This window comes from Mustela nigripes, chromosome 6 (genome assembly GCF_022355385.1).
Source record: "Mustela nigripes isolate SB6536 chromosome 6, MUSNIG.SB6536, whole genome shotgun sequence".
Classification (NCBI taxonomy): domain Eukaryota; kingdom Metazoa; phylum Chordata; class Mammalia; order Carnivora; family Mustelidae; genus Mustela; species Mustela nigripes.
The window spans coordinates 6,901,055-6,925,104 of NC_081562.1; the positions used below are offsets into that span (position 1 = coordinate 6,901,055).

General features: G+C 46.9%; 2 protein-coding genes and 1 non-coding gene across 6 annotated transcripts in view; 1 reads left to right on the forward strand and 2 right to left on the reverse strand.

Moving 5' to 3' along the window:
- The first annotated feature begins 1,207 nt into the window (after positions 1-1,207).
- Positions 1,208-11,392, forward strand: SNU13 (small nuclear ribonucleoprotein 13). 2 transcript variants are annotated; one of them, XM_059401907.1, is made up of 3 exons: positions 1,208-1,316; positions 9,224-9,344; positions 10,151-11,392. In XM_059401907.1, the coding sequence occupies exons 1-3, from the start codon at positions 1,314-1,316 to the stop codon at positions 10,411-10,413; spliced, it is 387 nt and encodes a 128-aa protein (XP_059257890.1). In that variant the 5' UTR covers positions 1,208-1,313; the 3' UTR covers positions 10,414-11,392. The 2 variants fall into 2 exon arrangements, with proteins under 2 accessions (XP_059257890.1, XP_059257889.1); XM_059401906.1 differs by lacking the exon at positions 1,208-1,316 and adding an exon at positions 7,031-7,723.
- On the reverse strand, positions 3,578-3,681 carry LOC132020979 (U6 spliceosomal RNA). Its single transcript, XR_009405169.1, has one exon. It is a non-coding gene; the product is annotated as a U6 spliceosomal RNA (small nuclear RNA).
- Positions 7,730-24,050, reverse strand: part of XRCC6 (X-ray repair cross complementing 6) — a 34,965-nt gene continuing 18,644 nt past the window's right edge. For 2 of the 3 annotated variants that reach the window (XM_059401902.1, XM_059401904.1), the window contains 3 exons: positions 23,362-23,462; positions 19,533-19,646; positions 16,943-17,348 (listed from right to left, as the gene is read on the reverse strand). In XM_059401902.1, coding sequence (XP_059257885.1) covers positions 17,155-17,348; positions 19,533-19,646; positions 23,362-23,462 — 409 coding nt within the window. In that variant the 3' untranslated portion in view covers positions 16,943-17,154. Of the gene's footprint in view, positions 7,908-16,942; positions 17,349-19,532; positions 19,647-23,361; positions 23,463-24,050 lie in introns of those variants that run through there. The other variant, XM_059401903.1, reaches the window with a different exon arrangement.

Consider the following 24,050-nt stretch of genomic DNA (forward strand, 5'->3'; position numbering starts at 1 on the left):
TTTGTTCTTTGACAATTTTTCTAGGATTTGCATGAAGTGAAGTTCAATGGAGCCATTTTTTTATGTAATTGATGTTCCGTCCTGGAGGCAGTTCAAACCCATTCTGTTGCTCCATACCACAACTTGTCTCAGGCAAAGCTGCCAGATGTGGTGGAAGTAATCCAGGACAATAGTCAAAATTCCAAGGCCTAGTTCTGATTCAGCCACTGCCTCACTCTGTGACTGTGGGCAAGTAGCTTCCCTTCTCAGGGCCTTGGTAGCTGTAAAATGAAGAGATTGCTGCATGATTCCTAAAGGATCCTGCTAGGGCTCTAACTCTAGGTTTCCAAAACGATTAACTGGAACTAGCCTATAATGGTCTAGTTTTGGTTAGATCCAAATAGTCCCAAGATGTGTTTGGCATCATGTAGGAGAGAAATGAGTAAGGGCCCTAAGGACTTCTTGGAGGTGGTGAGGCATGAGTCTCGCTTTAAATAATGGAGATTTGGAGCAGCATAGAGAAAAGAACAGTATGCTGGGCAGAAGAAAGTGGGTGTCCTATGACATCTCCAAGCTCAACCTGACAGAAACTCAACCCTCACCCCCCAACCTGCTCTTCTTCCTGAATTCCCTACTCAATGGATTCTATTCCTGGTGGACTTCACATTTCCCACCAGTGTTTTAACAAGGATATCTAAATATGGGGGCTCCTGCGTGTCTTCGTTGGTTAAGCAACTTCTTTCCGCTCAGGCCATGATCCCAGGGTCCTGGATCCAGCGGGGATCCAGCCCCACTTCAGGAGCAAGGTGCCTGGTTCTCCCTCTCCCTATTGCTTATGCTCTCTTGCTATCTCTCTCTCTTTCTCTCAAATAAATATAATCTTTAAAAAGAGAAAAAGGATATCTACATATGCAAGAAAACATTTAGGATTACCCATCTTATCTCCATACAGTTCCCTCACCAGTGTAGGGTCAAAAGAGGATTTTAAAAGCACAAGAATGTCCTCAAAGATAAACAGGCAATGGAACGATGACACCATTGAAACCCGTTGGTGTGTGTGCGTGTGCGTACGCAAGTTTAATTCATTGTTCCTGCCAAAAGTTTATAGTATAACGAAAACAAAAAGTGCAAATTACAGCCCCTCCCCCAGAGCCTACGCGATAATAGGGCGACCTTAGAGGACGAGATCCGCCAGCTTTAGTGGCGTCACCTCCGCTTCCTGCCGCTCGCGGCCATTTCCACTCCTCCCGCGCGACTCTCCGGCAGAGGCGCGCGCGCTCCCGCTCTGACGTCGCCGGCGCTCCAAGGGGTGACGGGACCGCGGAATCGCAGCTATGGTGAGTGCGGGCTCCTGGCGCCGGGGCTGGGAGGCGGGAGACTCTGGGTTCGGGTCACTCACTGGACTTCGAGGGCTTAAAACTTACGCTGTCTAGACAGTCCGGCCCGGGACTAGGTTAGACCTCCAACGACCGCGGAGTCCCAGCCTCCGGCCCCGAGTTAGAACTTGGCGGTCGCGGGGTCCCCAACAGCCCCGCTCGAGGTTAGAACTCGGGAAGCCTCACGGCCCCAACTGCTGTGGTCGGGGGTACTTGACAACACTCTGTGCGCGTGGCCGAAAGCGTCGGGGGAATGGAGGAGTCCTGGCCCAACGTGGGAGAGATACCAACCCACGTGGGGGAGAGTAGGAAGTGGGGTGAGAAAACTTGGCTCCTTTTTGGCGGGGGAAGGGGGAAATCGCTAAGGGTAGTGTGGAACCCAGGATTCCAATCAGTCTGCTCTACACCACTTCCCCATTTGTGATGTTCAAGTTGGGGAGATCTAGGTCTCCGTGGGTCTGCGCCCGCCGCGAGTTACACGTGCCAGGGACTTCCAGGAGGAGCCTTTGGCGCTTGGGGGCTGCGGGAAATGAGTCCCCGGGTTGAGAAAAGGCTTTCCTGGGGCGGTAGTCTCCCAAATCAGAGGTCCTGGTATTACCACGTGCAACTTCTCTAAGCTGTTGGTGAGCTCCACGTTTTAATCAACTCCAGTAGCTTGGTAGCTAGTTTTGTTTAGCACTTGGTAAGGAAGGAACAGCTTGCAAAGAGCTTCCACTTCCATGGTGAGGTTTAATCCTTCCAACGGAGCTTGGATCCCGTGGTCATCTTCCCTCTCGCTTTCTCCCCACTCCCTATTTTGTGAAGCTAGGACTTGGCTGAGGTTAGAACCTGAAACCAACTCATCTTAATGCAATTCCATGAAAAGTTTTGATATAGAGTGGTCTCAACCTGAACTTAAGAGAAGTTCCCCTAAACTGTAAAAGGGGGATAACGATGCATGAGCATGTTTTCATTATTAAATGATATAATGCAGGGGCACTTGGGTGGCTCAGTGTTTTGAGCCTTTGACTACTGATTTCTGCTCAGGTCCTGATCGCAGGATCTTGGGATAGGCAGCGTGTCTGGCTCCATAACCAGGGTAGTGTCTGCTTGGGATTCTCTCACTGCCCCTCCTCCCTGCTCGCTCATGTGCGTGCCCTCTCTCTCTTAAATAAGAAAACTTTTTTTAAAAAATTAAATGAGATAATGCATGTTAAACAAACTAAGCTAATCCTAATGCTTAATAGGGTGTTAATGCGCATGCAGTGTTAATTGTTGAATCAAAACTTTGCGGGGTATTTTTGGCTCTCTGATATACAGGGAGACCAAAGGGGTCATGTTAGGGATGAAAATCAGCTAGCAGTATGATTTTATTCCTTCACTCCATTTAAATAACCCTCAGAAAAAATTAAAAGGTGAATAAATACACACTAAGGAAATTTCAGTTGCTATGTATGAGCCGACCTTTTATTGTTGATTATAATTAAAACGATAAGGTGAGACCTCTTTGATGGTTTTGGGGGCTCCTGAATTCTTCCCTTTTTATGCATTTAATATTTTGTTAAGAGTTGAGAATCCTAAATTCCAGAGAGGGGTTGTTGGAACTGTATTGGAAATACCTGATGGGGATGCCTGAGTAGCTCATTTGGTTAAGCAGCTGCCTTCAGCTCAGTCATGATTCCAGGGTCCTGGGATCAAGTCCTGCAACCAGCTCCTTGCTCTGGCAGGAAGCCTATTTCAACCTCTGCCTGCCACTCCCTCTGCTTGTGCTTTCTCTCTGACAGATAGATCGATCAATCAGTCTTAAAAAAAAATAGGTAACAGTTTTTTGAAGTATATTTTTCGAAGTGATTTTTTAAAATAATTTATTTTTTTATAAACATATAATGTATTATTAGCCCCAGGGGTACAGGTCTGTTAATCGCCAGGTTTACACACTTCACAGCACTCCCCATAGCACATACCCTCCCCAATGTCCATAACCCCACCACCCTCTCCCTCCCCCTGGGAACCCCCAGTTTGTTTTGTGAGATCGAGTCTCTTAAAAAATATGGGGGCGCCTGGGTGGCTCATTGGGTTAAAGCCTCTGCCTTTGGCTCAGGTCATGATCCAGGGTCTTGGGAATCCATCCCTGCATTGGGCTCTCTGCTTAGCAGGGAGCCTGCTTCTTCCTCTCTCTCTTTGCCTGCCTCTCTGCCTACTTGTGATCTGTCAAATAAATGAATAAAATCTTTTTAAAAAAATAAAATATGAAACGCATCATGAATTTACATGTCATCCTTGCGCAGGGGCCATGCTAATCTCTGTATCGTTACAATTTTAGTATATGTGCTGCTGAAGCGAGCACTTTTTGGAGTTGAATTAAAGTATCGGATCCTTTAGTGTTGATGAACATTAGATTTTGATAAGTCAAAGACCTGTGTTGTAATCTCTCAGGTAGCCACTAAAAGAATACAGACTTAAAGTCCAAACCAGTAAATGGAATAGTAGTGTGAAAAAATAATAAACCCAAAGGACAGAAAGAAAGAAAAAGAAACATATCAATAGAAACAAATAGAAGGCACAAAAGAAGTATTTGAACCGAACATATCAGTACTTATGTAAATATAGAAAGAGACCAAGTGCTCCAATTAAGACACATTAAAGTAAAAGGAATAGTAAATGTTTGCCAAGTTAAAAGGTATGGTGTATCCTCTGTAAACATCATAAAGAAATGGGGTTTAAGGGGCGCCTGGGTGGCTCAGTGGGTTAAAGCCTCTGCCTTTGGCTCAGGTCGTGATCCCGGGGTCCTGGGTTTGAGCCCTGCTTCGGGCTCTCTGCTCGGCGGGGAGCCTGCTTCCTCCTCTCTCTCTCTCTGCCTGCCTCTCTGTCCACTTGTGATCTCTGTCTGTCAAATAAATAAATAAATCTTAAAAAAAAAAAAAAAAAGAAATGGGGTTTAAGGTGAAAGGCAGGGATGCCTGGGTGGCTCAGTTGGTTAAACATCTGCCTTCGGCTCAGGTCAAGATTATGGGGTTCTAGGATCAGCGCCTGGGATTGGCGAGGTATCTGCTTCCCTCTCCTTCCCCTGCTGATGCTTGCTTGCTCTCTCCCTCTTCCTCTCTCTCAAATAAATTTTTTTTTTTTTTTTAAAGATTTATTTATTTATTTGACAGAGAGAGATTACAAGTAGGCAGAGAGGCAGGCAGAGAGAGAGAGGAGGAAGCAGGCTCCCTGCTGAGCAGAGAGCCCGATGCGGGACTCGATCCCAGGACCCTGAGATCATGACCTGAGCCGAAGGCAGCGGCTTAACCCACTGAGCCACCCAGGCGCCCTCTCTCTCAAATAAATTTAAAAAAAAATTTTTTTTTTTTAAAGATTTTACTTATTTATTTGATAGACAAAAATCACAAGTAGTCAGGCAGGCAGAGAGAGAGGAGGAAGCAGGCTCCCCGCTGAGCAGAGAGGCCCATGCAGGGCTTGATCCCAGGACCCTGGGATCATGACCTGAGCTGAAGGCAGAGGCTTTAACCCACTGAGCCACCCAGGTGCCCCTAAACATTTTTTTTTTAATATTTTATTTACTTATTTGACAGAGAGAGAAAGAGGGAACACAAGCAGGGGAGTGGGAGAGGGAGAAGCAGGCTTCCCTCTGAGCAGGGAGCCCAATGAGGACTGGGCCCGATGACCTGAGCCAAAGGCAGACATCTAACAGCTGAGCCACCCAGGCGCCCCAAGTAAATAAAATTCTTTACAAAAAAAAAAAAAAAAAAAGGATGAGGGGCACCTGGGTGGCTCAGTGGGTTAAGCCGATGCCTTCGGCTCAGGTCATGATCTCAGGGTCCTGGGATCGAGTCCTGCATCAGGCTTTCTGCTCGGCAGGGAGCCTGCTTCCCTCTCTCTCTCTCTGCCTGCCTCTCCATCTACTTGTGATCTCTCTCTGTCAAATAAATAAATAAAATCTTTAAAAAAAAAAAAAAAGGATGAAATGCATCTGTGAAGATAAAGTGGCTTAAAAAATAAAGTATGGGGCGCCTGGGTGGCTCAGTGGGTTAAGCCGCTGCCTTCAGCTCAGGTCATGATCTCAGGGTCCTGGGATTGAGTCCCACATCGGGCTCTCTGCTCGGCAGGGAGCCTGCTTCCTCCTCTCTCTGTCTGCCTCTCTGCCTACTTGTGATCTCTCTCTGTCAAATAAATAAATCTTTAAAAAATAAGTATGAATAAAAATGACATAATTACAAGAAGAAATAGATAAAAATGCAGTTATATAGCATTTAAGTATATAAATGATAGATGGTAAAGCCAGAACATCAGTATGATAATAGAGGATTTGAACAACACCATCAATAAACTCGATCTAGTGGTCATAGTGAATCTAGTAAATAAAATTGTAATAGAAATTTGAAAACAACTCATCAAGAATGAGAATACCACACACCAGAGCATGTAGGAATTAGCTAAAATATTACCTGAAACTTAAAATGCTTAAGTTGGAGGGAAAGGAACTATAAAAGGTAGGAAAAGAATAAAAGGACAAAATACAAAACAAAAGCAGAAATTATTGAAAAAGCAAATAGATCTGATTGTTCCTGGAAACACAGAATCAGAAGATTTTCTTTGAAAAGTCCCCTCTGGTGAGGTTAATCAAGAAAATAAGCACAAGAGGTATAAGTAAGCGGTAGCAAACATGAAGGAGACATAATCTGCAGATATTAAAAAGGATATTATGAACACTTTGATACATATAAATATAGAAACTGAGATGAAGTGAATAAATGCCTGAAAAAAATGAATCAAAAACAATTTAAGTAGAAATAAAACTTAAGGAGTGCCTCCGTCCGTTAAGCATCTGCCTTCAGCTTAGGTCTTGATCCCAGGATCCTGGGATCGAGCCCCACATTGGGCTCCCTGCTCAGCATGGAAGTCTGCTTCTCTGCCACCACCCCCGCTTGTGCGCGCCCTCTCACTTCTCTCTGTCAAATAAATAAAATCTTTTATAAATAAATAAACTCTTAAAACTGAAGAGTAAAGAAACAAAATTAAAGTTTTTTTTCATGCAGAAAAATCCTATACCTGATTTTGAAAATAGCTTTATTGAGATAATTTATGTACTATAAAAAGTTCATCATCTGAAGTGTATATTGTTCAGTGGTTTTTCATATACTGACAGAGTTGTGCAACTTGCTGTAAAATTTTAGAACATTTTTATCATTCCTGCCCACCAAGAAATCTTTAAGTCTATTAGCTAATGGATATAAAATAAAATAAGAAAGCCTATTTAAGTTGATTTTATCTCAGGAATGCAACATTGGTTTAACATTAGAAAAACTCAAAAAATTAAAGGAAGAAAGCCTTTTTAATCTGTGTCAGTTTAGCACCAAAAAAATCTGATAGAATTCAACACCAATTTGTTTAACAAAGAAGAAATTCTTTTTTTTTTTTTTTTTTAAGATTTTATTTATTTGACACAGAGATCACAGGCAGGCAGAGTCAGGCAGAGAGAGAGGAGGAAGCAGGCTCCCCGCTGAGCAGAGAGACCAATGTGGGGCTCGATCCCAGGATTCCGGGATCATGACCTGAGCCCACGGCAGAGGCTTTAACCCACTGAGCCACCCAGGTACCCCAACAAAGAAGAAATTCTTTAAAAAAAAATTTTTATTTAAATTCAGTTATCCAACTGATAGTACATCATTAGTTTCAGAGACATTCTTAATATAGTAGGAAATAAAGGGAATTTTTTAATTAATAAAGTGAATTTTCTTAGCCTGAAATATCTAGGAGTAAATCTAAAAGATGTTAAGCCTTCTGGGAAAATCGTAAAGCCTTATTGAAAGGTGCTGAGTTGGGGTGCCTGAGTGGCTCTAGTCGTTAAGCGTCTGCCATCCACTCAGGTTATGATCGCAGGGTCCTGGAATCGAGCCCCCCGAATGGAGCTCCCTGCCCCGCGGGGAGCCTGCTTCTCCCTTTCCCACTCCTCTGCTTGTTTCCTCACTCGCTGTCAAATAAAAATCTTTTAGAAAGAGAGAGAGAGAGGAAGGGAGGAAAGGAAGGTACTGAGTATATATAAAGTGATTGACAGATTGTGCATCCTAAAAGTCTTACCGCAACTGGGATTATAGCAAATCTGCAAATCAGATTATCCCAGCAGATTTTTATGGGCCTTGAGAGGCGGATTCGAGAGTGTATGGAGAACACCGGACCAAATATAAGACCTTCCGGGATCTCCAGCCCTCAATACCACTTCATCGGGGACCACTGCAGTGGTTTAGGGACCGGGCGTTTTGGTGCAATCTCGCTCTTGATGTCACTTCCGCTGACGTCATCCCTACATCACTTCCGGCTTCTCTGCGGGTGGGTCATTTCTGTGTCCTTGCGGTATCGGGCAGGAGACCACCGAGACGGACGCGATGGTGAGTGTTCCCACCGGGCCATCACCCACGGGGTCGCCACCTAGAACTGCGGTGCCGCGTGCCGCGTACCGCGGTCCAGCTCCCAGATCCAGGGTTAGGTCGGACCGCCGGGGCGAACCGCTTGTTGCGATGATAACGTGGAGCGCTCCTGAATTTTATATGCAAAATAGTTGTAAAAAGAATCCTAGGGAAAACAAATGAGAAATTCATGAAAATTGTTAAACTGGAGAGGTAGGGGTGAGGAGGAAGGAATGGTATAAGCAGACCCCAGTTCGTTCCGTACCTATGTTATTTTGAAGCAAAGCCAATGACTTAGCATTTTATTCATAGATATTAAATATGTGTAAAATACGTTTTAGCAACTGCAACACCATTATAATTCCCCTGAATTTAATACTTCCATACCAGTAAATATCTAATATTAGAGTCAAAGGCTTGAGCAGATTTTTTTTCTTCCCATTTGTGCCCCCCCCCCCCCCCCCCCCAAGACAACCTGAACATAGATATTTCGTTCTTCAAGGGGGGTACTGATCACATGGCATCTTACGATGTTGGTGGCTGTTAATCAGTGTCTGGATCCATTGATTTATGTCTAAGTCAATTACCTGGTGAATATGTGTTGTAGGATGGTGGGATTTGATTGAATCTGTCCTTCTTTATTAGGTGGAATAATAATACAAGAGAATGTTGGCATCTTTTTGTTACCCTGTGATACAGTCTGTGTAGGAAAGGTGGGAATAAATGCTTTACTGTTTACCAGTTTTCAGAACACTTTTAGCTCACTAACATAGCTTTTACTTTGAAAACATAGATATTTTACAGATTTGAAAAGTAAGATCTTAGTTCTTTAAGCAAGCTGAATACAAAGGAACCCAATTTGTATCAGATTGATAACCACAGGGAAAAAATGGAATAACTTGAATATAATACTGTCTATGTGGGTGAATATATACTCTATAATATAGATGACCCTAGTCAGATATATTCTTAGAACAAAAGGAAATTTCAACCTTGGTGAGCTTGTTGGTAGAGGTACCAACCATTTTGTTGGCAGAGGTACCAACCATTTTGTTGGCACCAGCCATTTTGTATGTATTAACAGATCAGATAAAGGAGAAAAGATGTTTTGGAAACCAGGATTCTTAGGACAGAAGATTTGAATATTGAATGGGGAATGGAGAGAGAAAAGTCTGTGCTACATTTGTATAAATTATACCTTCATTTTAATTCAGTAAATATGTATGACTCAAGTGGATACTGAGCTCAGAGAACTTATTTGTAATCCATTTGCTATAATATTACCAAGGAAAAGAGAGGCACATAAAAGAATATAAGCTTTAGTGTACATCATTGGACTGGGTAATTGCTAAAATTTTTTGAAGCTAATCATTGTCTCTCTTAACTGAAGTGTTTTGTGACTTGTCTGGAACAACTTCTGGTTCAGTTTTAACTGATGCTTTAATGATTACCCCCCTCACACCCCCAATTCACATCCCATAGACTGAGGCTGATGTGAATCCGAAGGCCTACCCCCTCGCAGACGCCCACCTTACCAAGAAACTACTGGACCTTGTTCAGCAATCATGTAACTACAAGCAGCTTCGGAAAGGAGCCAATGAAGGTAAGGCAGCTGGAGAGTGCTTGAGGTAGAGTGATAAAGACCCTGTCTCTGGCTTAGATTTCCAGTTTGGAAAGAGGGCTGGAGACTCCTGATTGGAACCAGTGGATGGACTTAAGAGCAGCATTTTGGCAGTAGATGCTAAAAGTTAATGGACTGAGAATGATTTTAGATCCACCAGTTGGTAACATTTTGCAGCATTTACCTTGTGATAAGTAGGAGAGTCAGGATTTGGACATGGCCATTGTGACTCCAGAGTCTCTGGTCTCCTCAGTACTTCAGCATTAACAAAAACTGGGCCCTAGCACTGGGCTGCAGTGGCCAAACAATGCTGTGGGTGCTGATGTTGCTTGGTAAGTTGCATGTAGTGTGAGCTTTCCAGAAATACTGCTCTTGAGGAACCGGGATGGCAATACCCTGGATCCTTCCTTGATCGCAGAGCGTGAGAAGTGCTGTGCCGCAGAGCTTGTGTGAGAGCTGTTCTTGTCTACCAGGCAAGAGATGGTGGTGACTTAGGCAAGTGTGGTAGCCAAGGAGAGGAAAGAAGTGGTCTGTCTCAGGATGTGTGTTCACAGAACTGATGGGTTCAATGTAGGGTTTGAGAAAGGCATGGAGGATGGCTAATTGATGCTTAAATCCCTTATCACTTCCCAAGGCCACTACAGGACACACAAAATTGCTTGTGCCTAGGGATTTTTGCCCAGTTCTCTTGCACCTGTTTCTTTTTCTTGGAAATTGCTTTGTTAGAGCTTTCGTGCCCACCCCCCACACCCCCTCAGTCATTTACTGACCTCCCGTCCTCTCCTCAGCTACCAAAACCCTCAACAGAGGCATCTCTGAGTTCATCGTGATGGCTGCAGACGCGGAGCCCCTGGAAATCATCCTGCACCTTCCGCTGCTCTGTGAGGATAAGAATGTGCCCTACGTGTTCGTGCGCTCCAAGCAGGCCCTGGGGCGGGCCTGCGGGGTGTCCAGGCCTGTCATCGCCTGTTCTGTCACCATCAAAGAAGGCTCCCAGCTGAAGCAGCAGATCCAGTCCATTCAGCAGTCCATCGAAAGGCTCTTAGTCTAAACCCGTGGCCTCTGCCCCACTCCTCACTGAGTCCTCCCCCTGGGGTTGCGTATCACACCGTCTGTGTCCGCATGTGGTTTCTCCAGCTCCCTTCTCGTTGTATTCTAGTACTAAATCTGGGGTTTGCATTTTTGTATTATTTTTGTTTTGTTTTATAGGTGGTTTTTCATATACGAATCCCTCACCTCACCCCTGGTCTCATTCTACTCTCTCTGCCGTCCCGTCCTCTTTTGAGAAATGAACTAATGCCGAAAACGGGCGGAAACAGAGTGGTGACACCATGCAAAGGCAGGGAAGAGCCTGGTTAGAGATCTGGTTCCAACATTCAGGCGCTCACTTCCTGTTGTGTGTAGGGCTTGATGGATGTACACGCCATTCACTTTGTATCCCTTGTGCCTGGAGTACGGAATCATTCCATATGTGTTTGCCCTCGGGGAGTTATGTATCATTTGGGGAGAAAGCATGTATTCCGTGAGGTTCTTAGGTGTATGTCCAAGAGTCATTTGCCAGTATACCCCTGCTGTCTGCTTTGGTCATGTGATGTTATTCCCCTTCTTCCCCAACTCCCAGCCATGCCCCGGAGGGTGGCGGGGCAGCAGCATACCAAAGAGATGTGCTGCAGAGTTCGAGAGGCTGCCTGGGCCAGGTAGACATGAGGCAGCTGACCTCGGTCTTGAAGGAGTCCAGAGGGGCTAGAAAAAAGAGGGTCAGCTGATGCTGGAATGAAGAAGTCTGGGCAAGTCACAGAGACCTGACTGGAAGCTACAGCAGAGACGTTGGAATCAAGAAAGCATCCTCTCGTGAATGGAGATGTCTGCCGTGGACACTTGGCACCAGCTCTGAGAGCCCTACTCCAGTTCCCTGCCATGACGTAGGTCAGATGTATGTATTCTTTACCACTTAAGAAGAACAGTGCTAGCGTGTCATTCTTGTGAGCATCCTAATAAAGAAATATATTCATATTCCAATTTAAAGATAAGTGTGAGTCTTGGTATGTAGTTAGCTAATGCCTGAACAAAGGACTGCTTAGCATTATCAGAATGGTCACAGCTTCATAAACTTTGTACCAAGGAGGTGTGGAAAAGCCAGCACCTCGGTTGATCTCTGGTCGCTGCATGTGTCTTGTACAGACTCTGTCACTGAGGTGCTGCTCTCAGGCTACAAAGGGTTTCTCGGCCACGGCACCGCTGACCTTTTGGAGCTGGAGAACTCTTCACAATAAGGGGCTGCCCTGTCTGCTGAACTTTCAGCAGCATCTCTGGCCTTTACCTACCAGCAGTCAGGACCAGGCTCCCACCTCTAAGACAGTGCCAGATGTCCCCTAGTGGCAAAGTCCCCCTAGTTGAGAACTGTTGCAGAATGAGGGCTCCTACCTAGTAGCCTTTGGCATATGTAAGATGGGGGGAGGGGAAGGTGATAATCGAAGCCCCTGCCACCTCACCTGCCTCTTCTCCCCGTTCTCTTAGGGTCAGCACTATGAGGTCTATGTCCCTCAGCAAGAGGTTTTTTTCCCGAAGTGTAGATAACTGGATACCATAATGGCGGGATGAGTGAGGATTTTATTTAGTGTCCTTTCGACCAGCTTGGGCGCATCTGCAGGAAACCTGGAAATCACCCCATCCTGCGAAGGCCTGTTTGTGCCCACCAGGCTCCCATCCCTAGCAGTTATATATTTGTGGATGGTGGAGTCCGAGATGCTTACTATCTTTTGTGGTGCCCATACATTTATAATTATACTTTAAAAGACAGAAGTAATTTGGGGGATGCAAAAAAATCAGGAAGTCTGGATCTCCACCTAGGTGGAAACCTCCATCTCCACTAGAGCCCTAAGGAGTGCGGTGGGGCAGGGACTCCTAGGACCTTCACCCCTAGTGCCCAGTTGACCCTGGAGTGTTAGCCCAGTTGCCACAGCCACAATGGAAGTCTTCGAAGGGCAGGATGTTCGTCTGCGATCCTGCGGAAAAAACTGGTTCTTTTCCCCTGCTCCGAGCGGCCTCCGCTGCCTGTCCTGTGCTTGCCACTTTGCCATGTTCTGTCTTCACTCAGTGTTTCACATTTGGTTTCTCCAACATTCCAAACCTACTTTCTTCTTGTATTTGGTGTTCCTTTACTGCACTGGTGGCTTTCTCCTCATGCCAGTCTTGATTCAAGTTATCCCTTACGGAGGGCCTGAGGTACAAACTACCTTATTTCTCTTTCCCCCAGCACTGCAACATTTGATTTTTAACTTGTCCTTAACTAGTATCAGGGTTTTGTTTTCTGATTATTACCCTCGTGAGCAAGCGGGAACTTGTGTGAGGCCCTAGCACCCGTGGTAGTGCCCTAACACAGATGCTCCAAAAGTGGAGAATGAGTAATTCCTAAAGCCAGACATGCAAGCAAGGACATCTAGTAACTTCCATCCAGCCATCTATGAAGTTGGTTGCAAAATTTTTGCATATAAACATTCTGGAGAGAATCCAGTGGCTTTCATCAGGTCCGAAAGGGTCTTCTGACCCCCAAAGAACACTGGTTAGTAACTCCTGTTTTAGCCTAAGTTTCCCGAGAGGACCCATGATTGAGGAATGTTTTTTACATTTGCAATAATGATCTTGCTAAAGGTCATTTGTAGCATGTTAAGCACTAAACAATAAATTTCCATTATTTTTAGTCCCAAACTGATGAGGAAGGAAGGGGAGCTTGTTCTAGACACTTAATATCCCTGAGTCCCTCTCAGTGTCAGCTAAGCTACATTTTGAAAAATCAGGTATGCGCCTCTGACTTAGCAGATGTATCTGTTTATGGTGGGGGTTGGATGGGTGGGTATAACTGCCTCACCTCTTCCAAAGGAAGAAAAAGAGAGTAGCCAGTCAATATTTTCCATGATATCCTATGGCAGCCAGCCTCTAAGATGGGCCCCAGTGATCCTCACCTCCTGGAATTCATTCCCCTGTGAATTGTGGGCCCTCAGGCCACACCAACTCAGAGTTGGACCACATGACCAACATGGCAGAATGATGTGACTTCCAAGGTTCCAGAAGACATTACAGCTTCTGCCTTCATGTCTTTGGATCCCTGGCTACGAGGGAAGTCATAATCGTGTTACAAAGTCCTTTAAGCAATCTGTGAAGAGGTCCAAAGGCTTCTAGTCAACAGCTAACGCTAATTGCCAGCCATGGCAATGACCCTCTGTCTCATCTGTACTCACAGGATCTTAGTTTACAGAGGTGAGTACAAATTAAAGAGGAGAAGAGGTTGATGCCATTGGAAGAATTTACCACTTACATTTCCCAAGAGAAGGGGACATGCCATACCACACAGAGCCACAGGGGAAGCACCCAGGATTTGGTCCGGTGGTAGAAGCAAGAGCAAGGGGAAAGCTGAGGCCAGGCTTTATTTGGGTTTCTGTGGTAAAGGCAAGACAGGGCAGAGTAAAACAGCTTAGGATTTGCCAGTCTGAACAACGCCGGTGGGCTTTGGGCTCTAAGAGTGGTTTTGAGTCGCCTAGCAGCTGGCTCTGGGATGATTTAGGGCAGGGACAATGTTGGTAAGGTGTCTGGCTTGCATGAGAGGCGTGCTGGTAAATACATCATTTACTGCGTTCACAAACTAGCTAGCTTTGGGAGGGGCAGTCTCTCCCCGGGCCTAAAAGCACCCTCCCGTCCCAGATGTCAAAACAAGATACAGAAAATTTAAAAGATTAATCAGCCATCTTGTAAATGGATACTCCAGCCTCAGTCAAGCTTTCAGAGGACTGTAGGCCTGACCGACATCTTGAATGCAACCTCATGATTGACTTCAAGCCAGCCTATCCGCTCCCCAGATGCCTCACACACAGAAATGCTAAGAAACAGTAAGTATTCATTGTTTTTAAGCCAAGTTTTGGGCTGATCTGTTACACAGGAACAGACAACTAAGGTTGTGGGGGTTGGTGACTGAGAGGGTAAGGCTGTCCAGTCAACACAGCAATAAATATGACTACGTCAAAACTGCAGGGCCATGCGAACACCAGAGGTGCTGGCAGGGCCCACAAGGGAAATGTTCCCGGCTGCTTCAGAGTGGCCAGAAGTAAATCCTACGTGGGACTGGCTTTCACAGGTGATGCAATCAGTTACAATAAGAATTATTCCATATTCAGGGACACTTTGCACTAAAACTAGAAAGGCTGGATAGTCGTCTGAGTGTAGCCGGGGTGTGTTCCCGCCCCCTGCACGGACTGGATGAGCGGAGGGAGAGGAAGTGGATGACTAATCTCTCCCCAGAGTTTGTGGTCCTGCCTTTTCTTCTGATATTTTAATAAGACATTAAAACAAGACACCATAAGATGTTCCCTCTGCATCTGGCCTCGAAGTATAAATGCACATGCGCATACCTTCGCTTGCTGTAGCTTCGGCCAGAGGTATTCGTGCTCTCCAGCTGCTGCCCACCGCTGCTCCATCACCTGCCCAGGCTGCTGGCCAATCCACCAAGACGTGGTGACCCCACCCTTCCCGCGGGGACGCGCATGCACGCCCATATCGCCACTGGCTCTCCACGACCCCCCCCAACCCGGGCACGTCACCACCCCCTGGTGGACTGAAGCGTGTTTGCAGCCAGAAGGGTCAGAGCTAGTACCTATTAAGCAGCGTGTTACATGTTTTCTATTTTCACCATTCCGCAGTATCATTCTTATAATAAATATGAGGAAACTGCAGCTCGAAAATGCCAGAGAAATTGCTCACGCTCACTTGTATGTATGTGAGGGAGCTAAGATGCACATTTACTAAATCTGATTTAAAGCCGCACCAAATTACGCTTTGGTTGTATTTCTTCTCTCCTGGAGGATCAACAGTAGGGATCGCAAGGTGGTCAGTTCACTCAGAGAGATCATAGCACGGCTGTGTATCACACACCTCAGACGGTTATTTTTCTAACATCACACTACCTTGAGCTCTTTCCTTCTCAACACTTTGAAAACAGAACTGAGGGAATGGAGCCTGGACTTGAGTCAGGTTCTCCAGGAGTGCATAGAAAAGCCGGGATTTCACTCTAGGGCTCCTCCTCACTAGCTAGGAAATCCAGGGTTTAAAACAAAGGCTCGGGCGCCTGGGTGGCTCAGTAGGTTAAGCCGCTACCTTCGGCTCAGGTCATGATCTCAGGGTCCTGGGATCGAGTCCCACATCGGGCTCTCTGCTCAGCAGGGAGCCTGCTTCCCTCTCTCTCTCTCTGCCTGCCTCTCCATCTACTTGTGATTTCTCTCTATCAAATAAATACATAAAAAATCTTTAAAAAAAAAAAAAAAAAGGCTCAGCAATGGTACTCATTCTTACTCTCCTACTTGTGACTGGCCTAGATTCCTATCTATCTTTGTAGTCCTAGTAACATCCTCTAGAACTTAGGGTTTCCGAGCATGCTGCATTTAAGAGCGATGGTCTAATTTCTCAACAAGAACGAGCACTGACTATATTAAATGACTTTGCATCATCTTGCTGTGTCTTCAAAAGCACCTCTTCTAACTGGAGAATTAAGTTCTCTCCCCCGCAGAGAGAAAGGCAAACAAGAACGTAACATCTGCTTTCCAAGTAAAAACAACACAAAAACCCTTATAATCCTCAGAGACCAAAGCATCTAAAACCAAAAACTCTCTTACAAGAGTAATTTGACCCCTCCTATGTCTCATGAGATGCTCACTCTGGTCCTAAAAGACACAAGACCTACGAACTCTGAATCTCAACCCTTCCAGATGCTTTCCTTCCTTCTCGCAGGCTAATTCTTCAAAAGCAGTAGAGCAGAAAGAGCAGGAAAGGGACAGGGAGGATAGAAGAGGGATGGCATGTGGGGGGCAGAGGGGACACAAAGAGAAAGACACCCTGCCCTGCTCCTTCCTAGGAACTCTCCTCATCTTACTATAGCTCCCCTGAAAAATAGAAATAACTCACTTCACGTATGTTGGTACCCAAATCCTCAGGGCAACAGAAAATGTACATATAGGGGCACCTGGCTGGCTCAATGGGTTAAAGCCTCTGCCTTCGGCTCGGGTCATGATCCCAGGGCCCTGGGATCAAGCCCCACACTGGGCTCTCTGCTAAGCAGGGAGCTGCCGCCTCCTCTCTCTCTGCCTGTCTCTCCACCTTCTTGTGATCTCTGTCAAATAAATAAATAAAATCTTAAAAAAAAAAATGTACATCTCTTCATATACCTGAATGTCACATGAACATCTTAAAGCAGCATGAAGGGGGCTATTTACTGATGAAGCAAATGGTACCAGAATTAGAAATGTTACATACTTACTGCTTCCAGAAATCTGATCTTTAGATCTATATTAAGATGCAATGAAAGGAAAAACAGGTGGGAAGCCAGAGCACGGATGAATATTGCTGGGGCTTGTCATCCCTCAAGTATATCAACCTGCCCTTAACTGTCACACTGCCCCCTGCCTTCACTGAGATTTGCTTCCGTTATGATGATGATATGTTCCTAATGGGAGAGAACATTAAGCTAACAAGCCAAAAGCAAGTGATCTTTGGAGGTGAGGCAGACACATGCTTCTGCATCATACTGAAGAACAGTATATAGTACAAAGTTAAGGCTCTTTATTCAGACAATAAAGCAAAGCAAAGTGAGAAGGCTATGCTGTTTCCATGGCAACGGAACATCTCATAAATGTAAAGTCCTTGGCTTATAACAGGCAGACTCTTCCTGGCTCAGGAGAAACCGGTTTCAACTCGAGAACAAAACCAGGCAGCCTGGCTAGAGTGCAGAAGGAGGGGGCTGGCTGGCTGGTCAGTTCTGGAAGCGCTTAGTAAGTGCATCCAGCAGCTCCTGCTTCTTTAATCCGCCCCTCAACCCATACACCCTGCAGGCTTCCTTCAGCACGGGCACAGTGAGCTTACCCAGCGTGCCCTTGCTCACGTGGGCCTTCAGATCCTCTTCAGATAACTGCATCTTGGGCCTTTTGCTTCCAGAACCTTCATCATCTGGGGGAAAAGGTCAGGAGGGAATGACTGTTAATGCCACCAGCAGCATCCCAGCTACACTGCACAGGGACCCTCCTATGATCTGGGCTGCAGTTAACCATTTTCCATAAGGCTGTGATGTCCACCTAGAACACCACGGAAGAGTGGTTTTTGGTTTTCTGAGTTTTGTTTTTTTTTTTTTTTTTTCAGATTTACTTATCTAAGAGGGAGAGAGATGCGGGAGGGAAGGGCAGAGTGAAAGGGAGAGAGTCCTAAGCAGACTCCACACTGAGCCCAACATGGGGCTCGATCCCATAAGCCCAACATCAGGACCTGAGCTGAACCCAAGATTTGGATGGTTAACCAACTGCACCACCGAGTCGCCCCTGGAGGGTGTTTTGATAAAGCAGCTTCATTTAAGCATAAAGTCCCACACCAAGAAGGGAGTTCAAAGTAGTTTAAGTGCCACAATTTACCCAAAATTGGTGTTCACTCTGAGTAAGTCATTCGCTCCTTCCTTCATTCAAAAAGCACTTACCAAGGGCTGTGTAAAGGACTTAGACATCATGCTAGGTGATCTCAAAGTGCGCAGGGCGGTGGACCAACGCGTACATCACAAAGGTGTGCACAGGTGTGAGGAGTGAGGACAGCAGTTCACACAGGCACTATACGAGTTCCTTCGGATGCAGAGAGAACACGCTCCCTGGCCACCAACCTAGGCTCTCACCACTCCACTTCCTTGTAGGGCTGCTAGGCAAGCAAGCCCCCACTTGGCTTTACTAGACCACAAACAGCCCCCCAAATTATAGCCTAAGCCAGAACTATTGTCACATGCCGAGGAACTCACAACACGCTGCCCTGAAAACGGTGAGAGTCACAGTGAAGAGTATTTGGGGTCTAGTGGCAAGAAAAAGGATAGTCCAGCAGAAAAAATGGTTAGAGCCAATCCCTGGAAGTTCACAGAAATAAAAAGTCCAAGAAAACCACATCTCATCTGGGATGTCTGGGTGGCTCAGTCAGTTAAGTGTCCGATTCTTGATCTCAGCGCAGGTCTTGATCTCCGGGTCATGAGTTCAAGCCCCGCACTGAGCTCCACACTAGGCATGGAGTTTATTTAAAATTTAAAAAAAAAAAAAAAAATTTTTTTTTAATTAACATTGAAAAAACAAAACTAAACTAGATTTCATTGCTAACTAGAGAATTGCAAATGAACACAGGATGTAATTTTCCCTCTAGTATTCTTTGTGAAAAAAAGAAATAGTGTATCAGGTCCAGTTCTGGTGAGAAATGTAGGGAAATACACACACCCTTTCTTTCTTTCTTTTTTTTTTTTTTCCACACACCCTTTCTTGAACAGGGTATAAACTGCATCACTTTTTCGGAGGCCAACTGGCAATTCCGATCAGAATTTTATTTTTATGTTTTTTTTTTTTTAAAGATTTTATTTATCTATTTGACAGACAGCGATCACAAGTAGGCAGAGAGGCAGGCAGAGAGAGAGAAAGGAAAGCAGGCTCCCCGCTGAGCAGAGAGCTCGATGCGGGGCTCGATCCCAGGACCCTGGGAACATGACCCGAGCCGAAGGCAGAGACTTCAACCCACTGAGCCACCCAGGTGCCCCCCAATCAGAATTTTATTTACTTATTTTTTTTTTAAAGATTTTATTTATTTGTCAGAGACAGAGGGAGAGAGAGCGAGTGAGCACAGGCAGACAGAGAGGCAGGCAGAGGCAGAGGGAAAAGCAGGCTCCCCGCCAAGCAAGGAGCCGCATGCGGGACTCGATCCCAGGACCCTGGGATCATGACCTGAGCCGAAGGCAGCTGCTTAACCAACTGAGCCACCCAGGCGTCCCCAGATCAGAATTTTAAATGGCGACACCTTGACCCAGCAATACTACCACTAGGAGTTTATCCTGGGTAAGTGGTGGGTCCACTCACACCGGAACGCAACAAGGGTTCATGTTCACTGCAGCATATCCGTCAAGAAAAGCTGAATGGCATTACCCTTCAGCTGAATAAACTGTGAACATCTATCCAGTGACGTACCCACCGTATGTAGCTACGTAACAAAATAGACTAGGAAACAATGTGAATAGAAATACATGTTTGTGTGAAATGCGTAGGCCTGTATGGAAATTTCCGAAGGGACATGACCCTCTGTGATAGGACCATAAAGGCAACTTTAAAAAATAACCCAGCTCCTCACCTTGCTTCCTCTTGGAAACTTTTCCTTCAGGATTGTAATCCGGTGGGTAGACAAGCTCCTTAAACTCACTCACCAGGAAGCCCAGTCTTTTGTCTATTGCTTCAATTTTAGGCACTAGAAAATACAAACACAGGAAAAGTGGCCAGGTGAGTCACAAGCCCTGGCTTTCTGTCCAGTTCCAAGCCTACGGGGACCAGAGGAGAAAGTACCTGACTGCTGGGGTCAGGGGGAGTCAGGAAGGGTCCAGGAGCCACCTGATCTGGCCATGACTACGTTCATGAAGCCTCTCTCCATGAACCTCGTTAACAACCGCATTTAATGAGCACTTACTACAGCCAGGCACCCTTCTACATACTTTAAACTTGTTTTTTAATTTAATCCTCTAGAGGGTAGGTACATGTGTCTCCCCATTTTATAGAGGAAAGCCAAGAGGTTGAAGGACTTGTTCAAGGCCACAGAGCTGGCAGTGGTAAGAGTCACGAACAGGGCTGGATTGTGGGGTTTCAAACGAAAGTCCGCACCCGCAGTGGGCTTACAGTCTGGTCAGGGTAAGGAGGTGGTGAAAACAGAAATGCAGCAGGTGGCCATGCCATGAGGGGACCAAATGAGAAACACTGGAACACGGGAGGGGTCAGGAACGACTCTCGCAGCTGGTTCTAGAAAGCTGAGTGTTCCTCCTCAGGCAGATACTATTCCAAGCAGAAGGCATAGGGGCAAGAAGATGACATACAGCTTGAAGGCAGGTCAGGAGGGGAGGACAGCGAGGAGGCCGGAAAGACAGTCATGGCGAAGTCATGGAAGCCTTGAATGCCTGCCCGGGGCTTTGACATTATCCTGAGAACAGTGGGGAAACTCTGAAGGAGTATGGACAGGGTGGCGACAGGATCCCACTAGCATTTTAGAAAGATTCCCCTGGAGCTGTGTGTGGAGTATGAACCCAATGAGGGGAAGACCGAAGAGGGGGAGCAGGGCCTAAACCTTAGAAGCTGCAGAACTGACAGACACACAGATGGAACGTGAGGTGTGGGGGCAGCGGGCGGAGGTGGTGGCTGGCTGGGAGGGCAGGGGCCTCCCAAACACCGCTACAAAGGAGCAAGATCGCTCTGGGGGAAAGACAGTACTGGTGTTACCTTACCATTAGAGATGGTTTGTGGGGCTTGTGATGTCAGCTGTGTCACATCAAGGGCAAACACGAGATCGTGCCTCATCATCTCCTCAGGCCACGTTTGCTAAGTACTGAGGGGAGCTCCTGGCCCGACGTCACAGACAAACTGGCCAAGTCAGAAGCCCCGTGTCCCAGACTACACAAGGATCTGTGAGAACTCTGGTTCTCAGCCTGGGAACCACCTAGAACTTCTTTTTAAGAATCTGAGAGAGACAGACAGAAAGAGGACAAGCAGGGGGAGCAGCAGAGGGAAAGGGAGAAGCGAGCTTCCCACTGAGCAGGGAGCCTGACGTGGGGCTCGATCCCAGGACCCTGGGATCATGACCTGAGCCTAAGATAGTTGCTTAACCCACTAAGCTGCCCAGGCGCCCCAGCTAAGGACTTTTAAAAACACTGATAATGCTTCCCCCCTCTCTCTGCCTGCCTCTCTGCCTACTTGTACGCTCTGTCAAATAACAACAACAACAAAATAATAATAATAATAATAATAAATATAATAAAATAAAATAAATCTTTGGGTGCCTGGGTGGCTCAGTTGGTTGGGCCTCTGCCTTTGGCTCAGGTCATGGTCTCAGGGTCCTGACATCAAGCCCTGCATCGGGCTCTCTGCTCAGCGGGGAGCCTGCTTCCCTCGCCCCCCGCCTGCCTCTCTGCCTACTTGTGATCTCTCTGTGTCAAATAAAAAAAACAAAAAACAAAAAAACAACCACTGATGCCCAAACCCTTCCCCCCAGAGATTCTGATTTAACTGGTCTTCAAGTGAGGCCTAACGAGGCAGATGTTTTTTAAGTCTCCCAGACGATCCTATTGTACGGCCAATGTTGAGAACGAGCAGGCTAGAGGTGGGGGAATGTCTCAGATCACCTGGAAGGCTTACTGTAAACACAGATTGCTGGGTCTTGGGAAAGGACTCAAGAGTGGAATTCTGACAAGTTTCCAGACGATGCCAGTGCTGCTGGTCTGAGGAGCGCCCTCAGAACCACTGGGGTAGCCTGCGGAGGCCACTTCGGGAGACGTGAAGTTGACAGAGAAAGATGGGGCCCAAGGTCATCTAGAGTGCTCCCATGGCTGGAGGAAGAAAAAGGGAAGCAGGCCCAGCAATGGAATCCTGGGTCACTGTGGGCCCAGGAGAAAAACCAAGACAGCGCGGCATCCCAAAGCCAAATGGAGAAAGCGACAAAACAATCCTAAGTCTTCAGTAAGTGATTTATGGAGAGAAAACCACTATCACTGTGCCAGAGGGAAGCAGAGACGCTCCAGATTAGAAGCGAATAAAGAACACAAAAGGGCACAGAGTCAAAGCTGTGGGATGTCTGAGCGGTAGGAGAGCCGGGTCCCAGGGCATGATGGCCGCTGGGCAGGGCGGCTGCGGTCCGGGCCAGAGCCGAGCAGAAAGGACAGGGCTGCGGACACAGGCTTGGGAGTCGTGGAAGTGAGGGGAAGTGAGAGACGCTGGAGGCTGTGGGAGCAGACCAGACCACCGACAGCGGGGGAGTTAGAGGAGACATGAGCACAGCTGAAAGGGCTCTAAGAATGCTGCGGAGGAATGGGGGACCGCTGTGTCCTGAGCACTTCTGAGCCTTGGGATCGAGATGTGCTTAATCCCTTACAGGAACATCCCACTGTCCCCATCTTCCCTATGAAGAAACTGAGTTTCAGGGAGATGAGATGAATGAGATCCCAAGCCTACTCGAGCTGGTACGTGGCCGACCTGGGATTCAAATCTGTATCGGCCGTTTCCAAAGCCCACGTCTTTCACCCCCTTGCTGGAGAGCAGGCCGCTTACTTCCTGAGTCACCTCAAGGCCACCAAGAAGATGGGCCACATCACCCCAGCCTTGCCCTCTAGCCAGATCCGGCTCACAGTCCCACCCCTGCACGGGGGGCACTGGCTCTCCCAGCTGGGATGCTTGGTCTAGCGTAAGACAGATTAGTAAGTGGGGAGCTAAATGGGCTGCACGAATTGTTCAGATCTTTTCAACCCCTGTCAAAAGCCTTCATTAAATCCCATCTGTTTCCTGCTGGGCATGTACTGACATCCCTAAACCGCACATGCGCTCTCGGGAAATAGGTAAGAGAATCACAATCAAGAAAGGGATGGGCAGCGAGCTTAGGGCTCGACTGAGGGGGCCAGGCCGATCTCCCCACCGTAGGGTCACGAGCGGGATCCTCTCGGGCACCGTGGCGCTGAGCAAGGGGTCGGGGCAAGACTCCCCAGACTCTAAACCTGGATCCACCGCCCACGACTTGGGGCCTCGGCCCATCACTTTCTTCTCCAGAAACCAAGGCCAACAGCAGCACCTACCTCACAGTTAGTAAAAAGAGTTAAATGAGTCAACGACACACAAGACAACAGTGCCTGGCACATAGTGCGCGCTCAATAAATGTTACGGATTTTTTTTTTTTTTTTTTACTTTTACCAACACGGAGTCATGAGGTGGCCTCCTTCAAAGACAGGTCTCAGAAGCCTGGCACTTTCCTCTCATGACAGAACCAGCCGAATCAGCCCTGCGGCAGCTGACACTGTTCTAGGACATCTCTCAGACAAGGAGGCTAGGTCTGGAGAGGGGGCAAGGAAACGCAGCCACCCTTCTGGTCCGGAGCGAGAGTGCTACGAGAAGCTCCCACGGAAAGAACCACGGAGCTCCGCCACGACCCTTCTTACGTGTCAGATCCACCACCTGCTCGGGCTCCATGAGATCCAAAGCCAGCGCCTCCAGGTTCCTGAAGTGTTGCTGCAGCACCGGGTTCTCGAAGCTGTCACTTCTAGTGGAATAGTCATAATAGCACAAATACATTAAAACATTGAAAATAATTTAAAATTATTCAATAAACCCGACTGAGGCAACTCAGGCCTGGGGCTGGCTGAGGCAAACAGCCCAAATCAAATAGCAGGGAATATTGTCTCTTGAACCAACTTTTCTCTTCAATTTTCAGTTTTTTGGGAATCCAAAAGCTAATTTAAAAGCAAACACCGGGGCGCCTGGGTGGCTCAGTGGGTTAACCCTCTGCCTTTGGCTCAGGGCACGATCCCAGAGTCCTCTCTGCTCGGCGGGGAGCCTGCTCCCCCCTCCCTCCGCCTACTTGTGATCTCTTTCTCTCTCTGTCAAAGAAATAAATAAAATCTTTAAAAAAATAAAATAAGGGCAAACACCACGTGCCTGTCTGCCCCGAGAAGCAGAGGGCAGAGAGACAGGGAGGAGGCAGGCCCGGGGAAGTATGAAAACAAGACCAAGGAGAGGAGGTGGGACATGGGCACAGAAAGAACCTGAACGCTCTTCCTCCCCATACTCAGCAGCAGCCTGGGAGTAAGAGAATCCTCTCACCTCGGGAGACGGTTCCAGAAGAAAGCCT

Bases quoted from the DNA above. Each gene is read 5' to 3' on its own strand.
- SNU13 (XM_059401907.1), top strand. The intron at 9,345-10,150 runs GTAAGGCAGCTG...TCCTCTCCTCAG, and splicing joins TCGGAAAGGAGCCAATGAAG to CTACCAAAACCCTCAACAGA.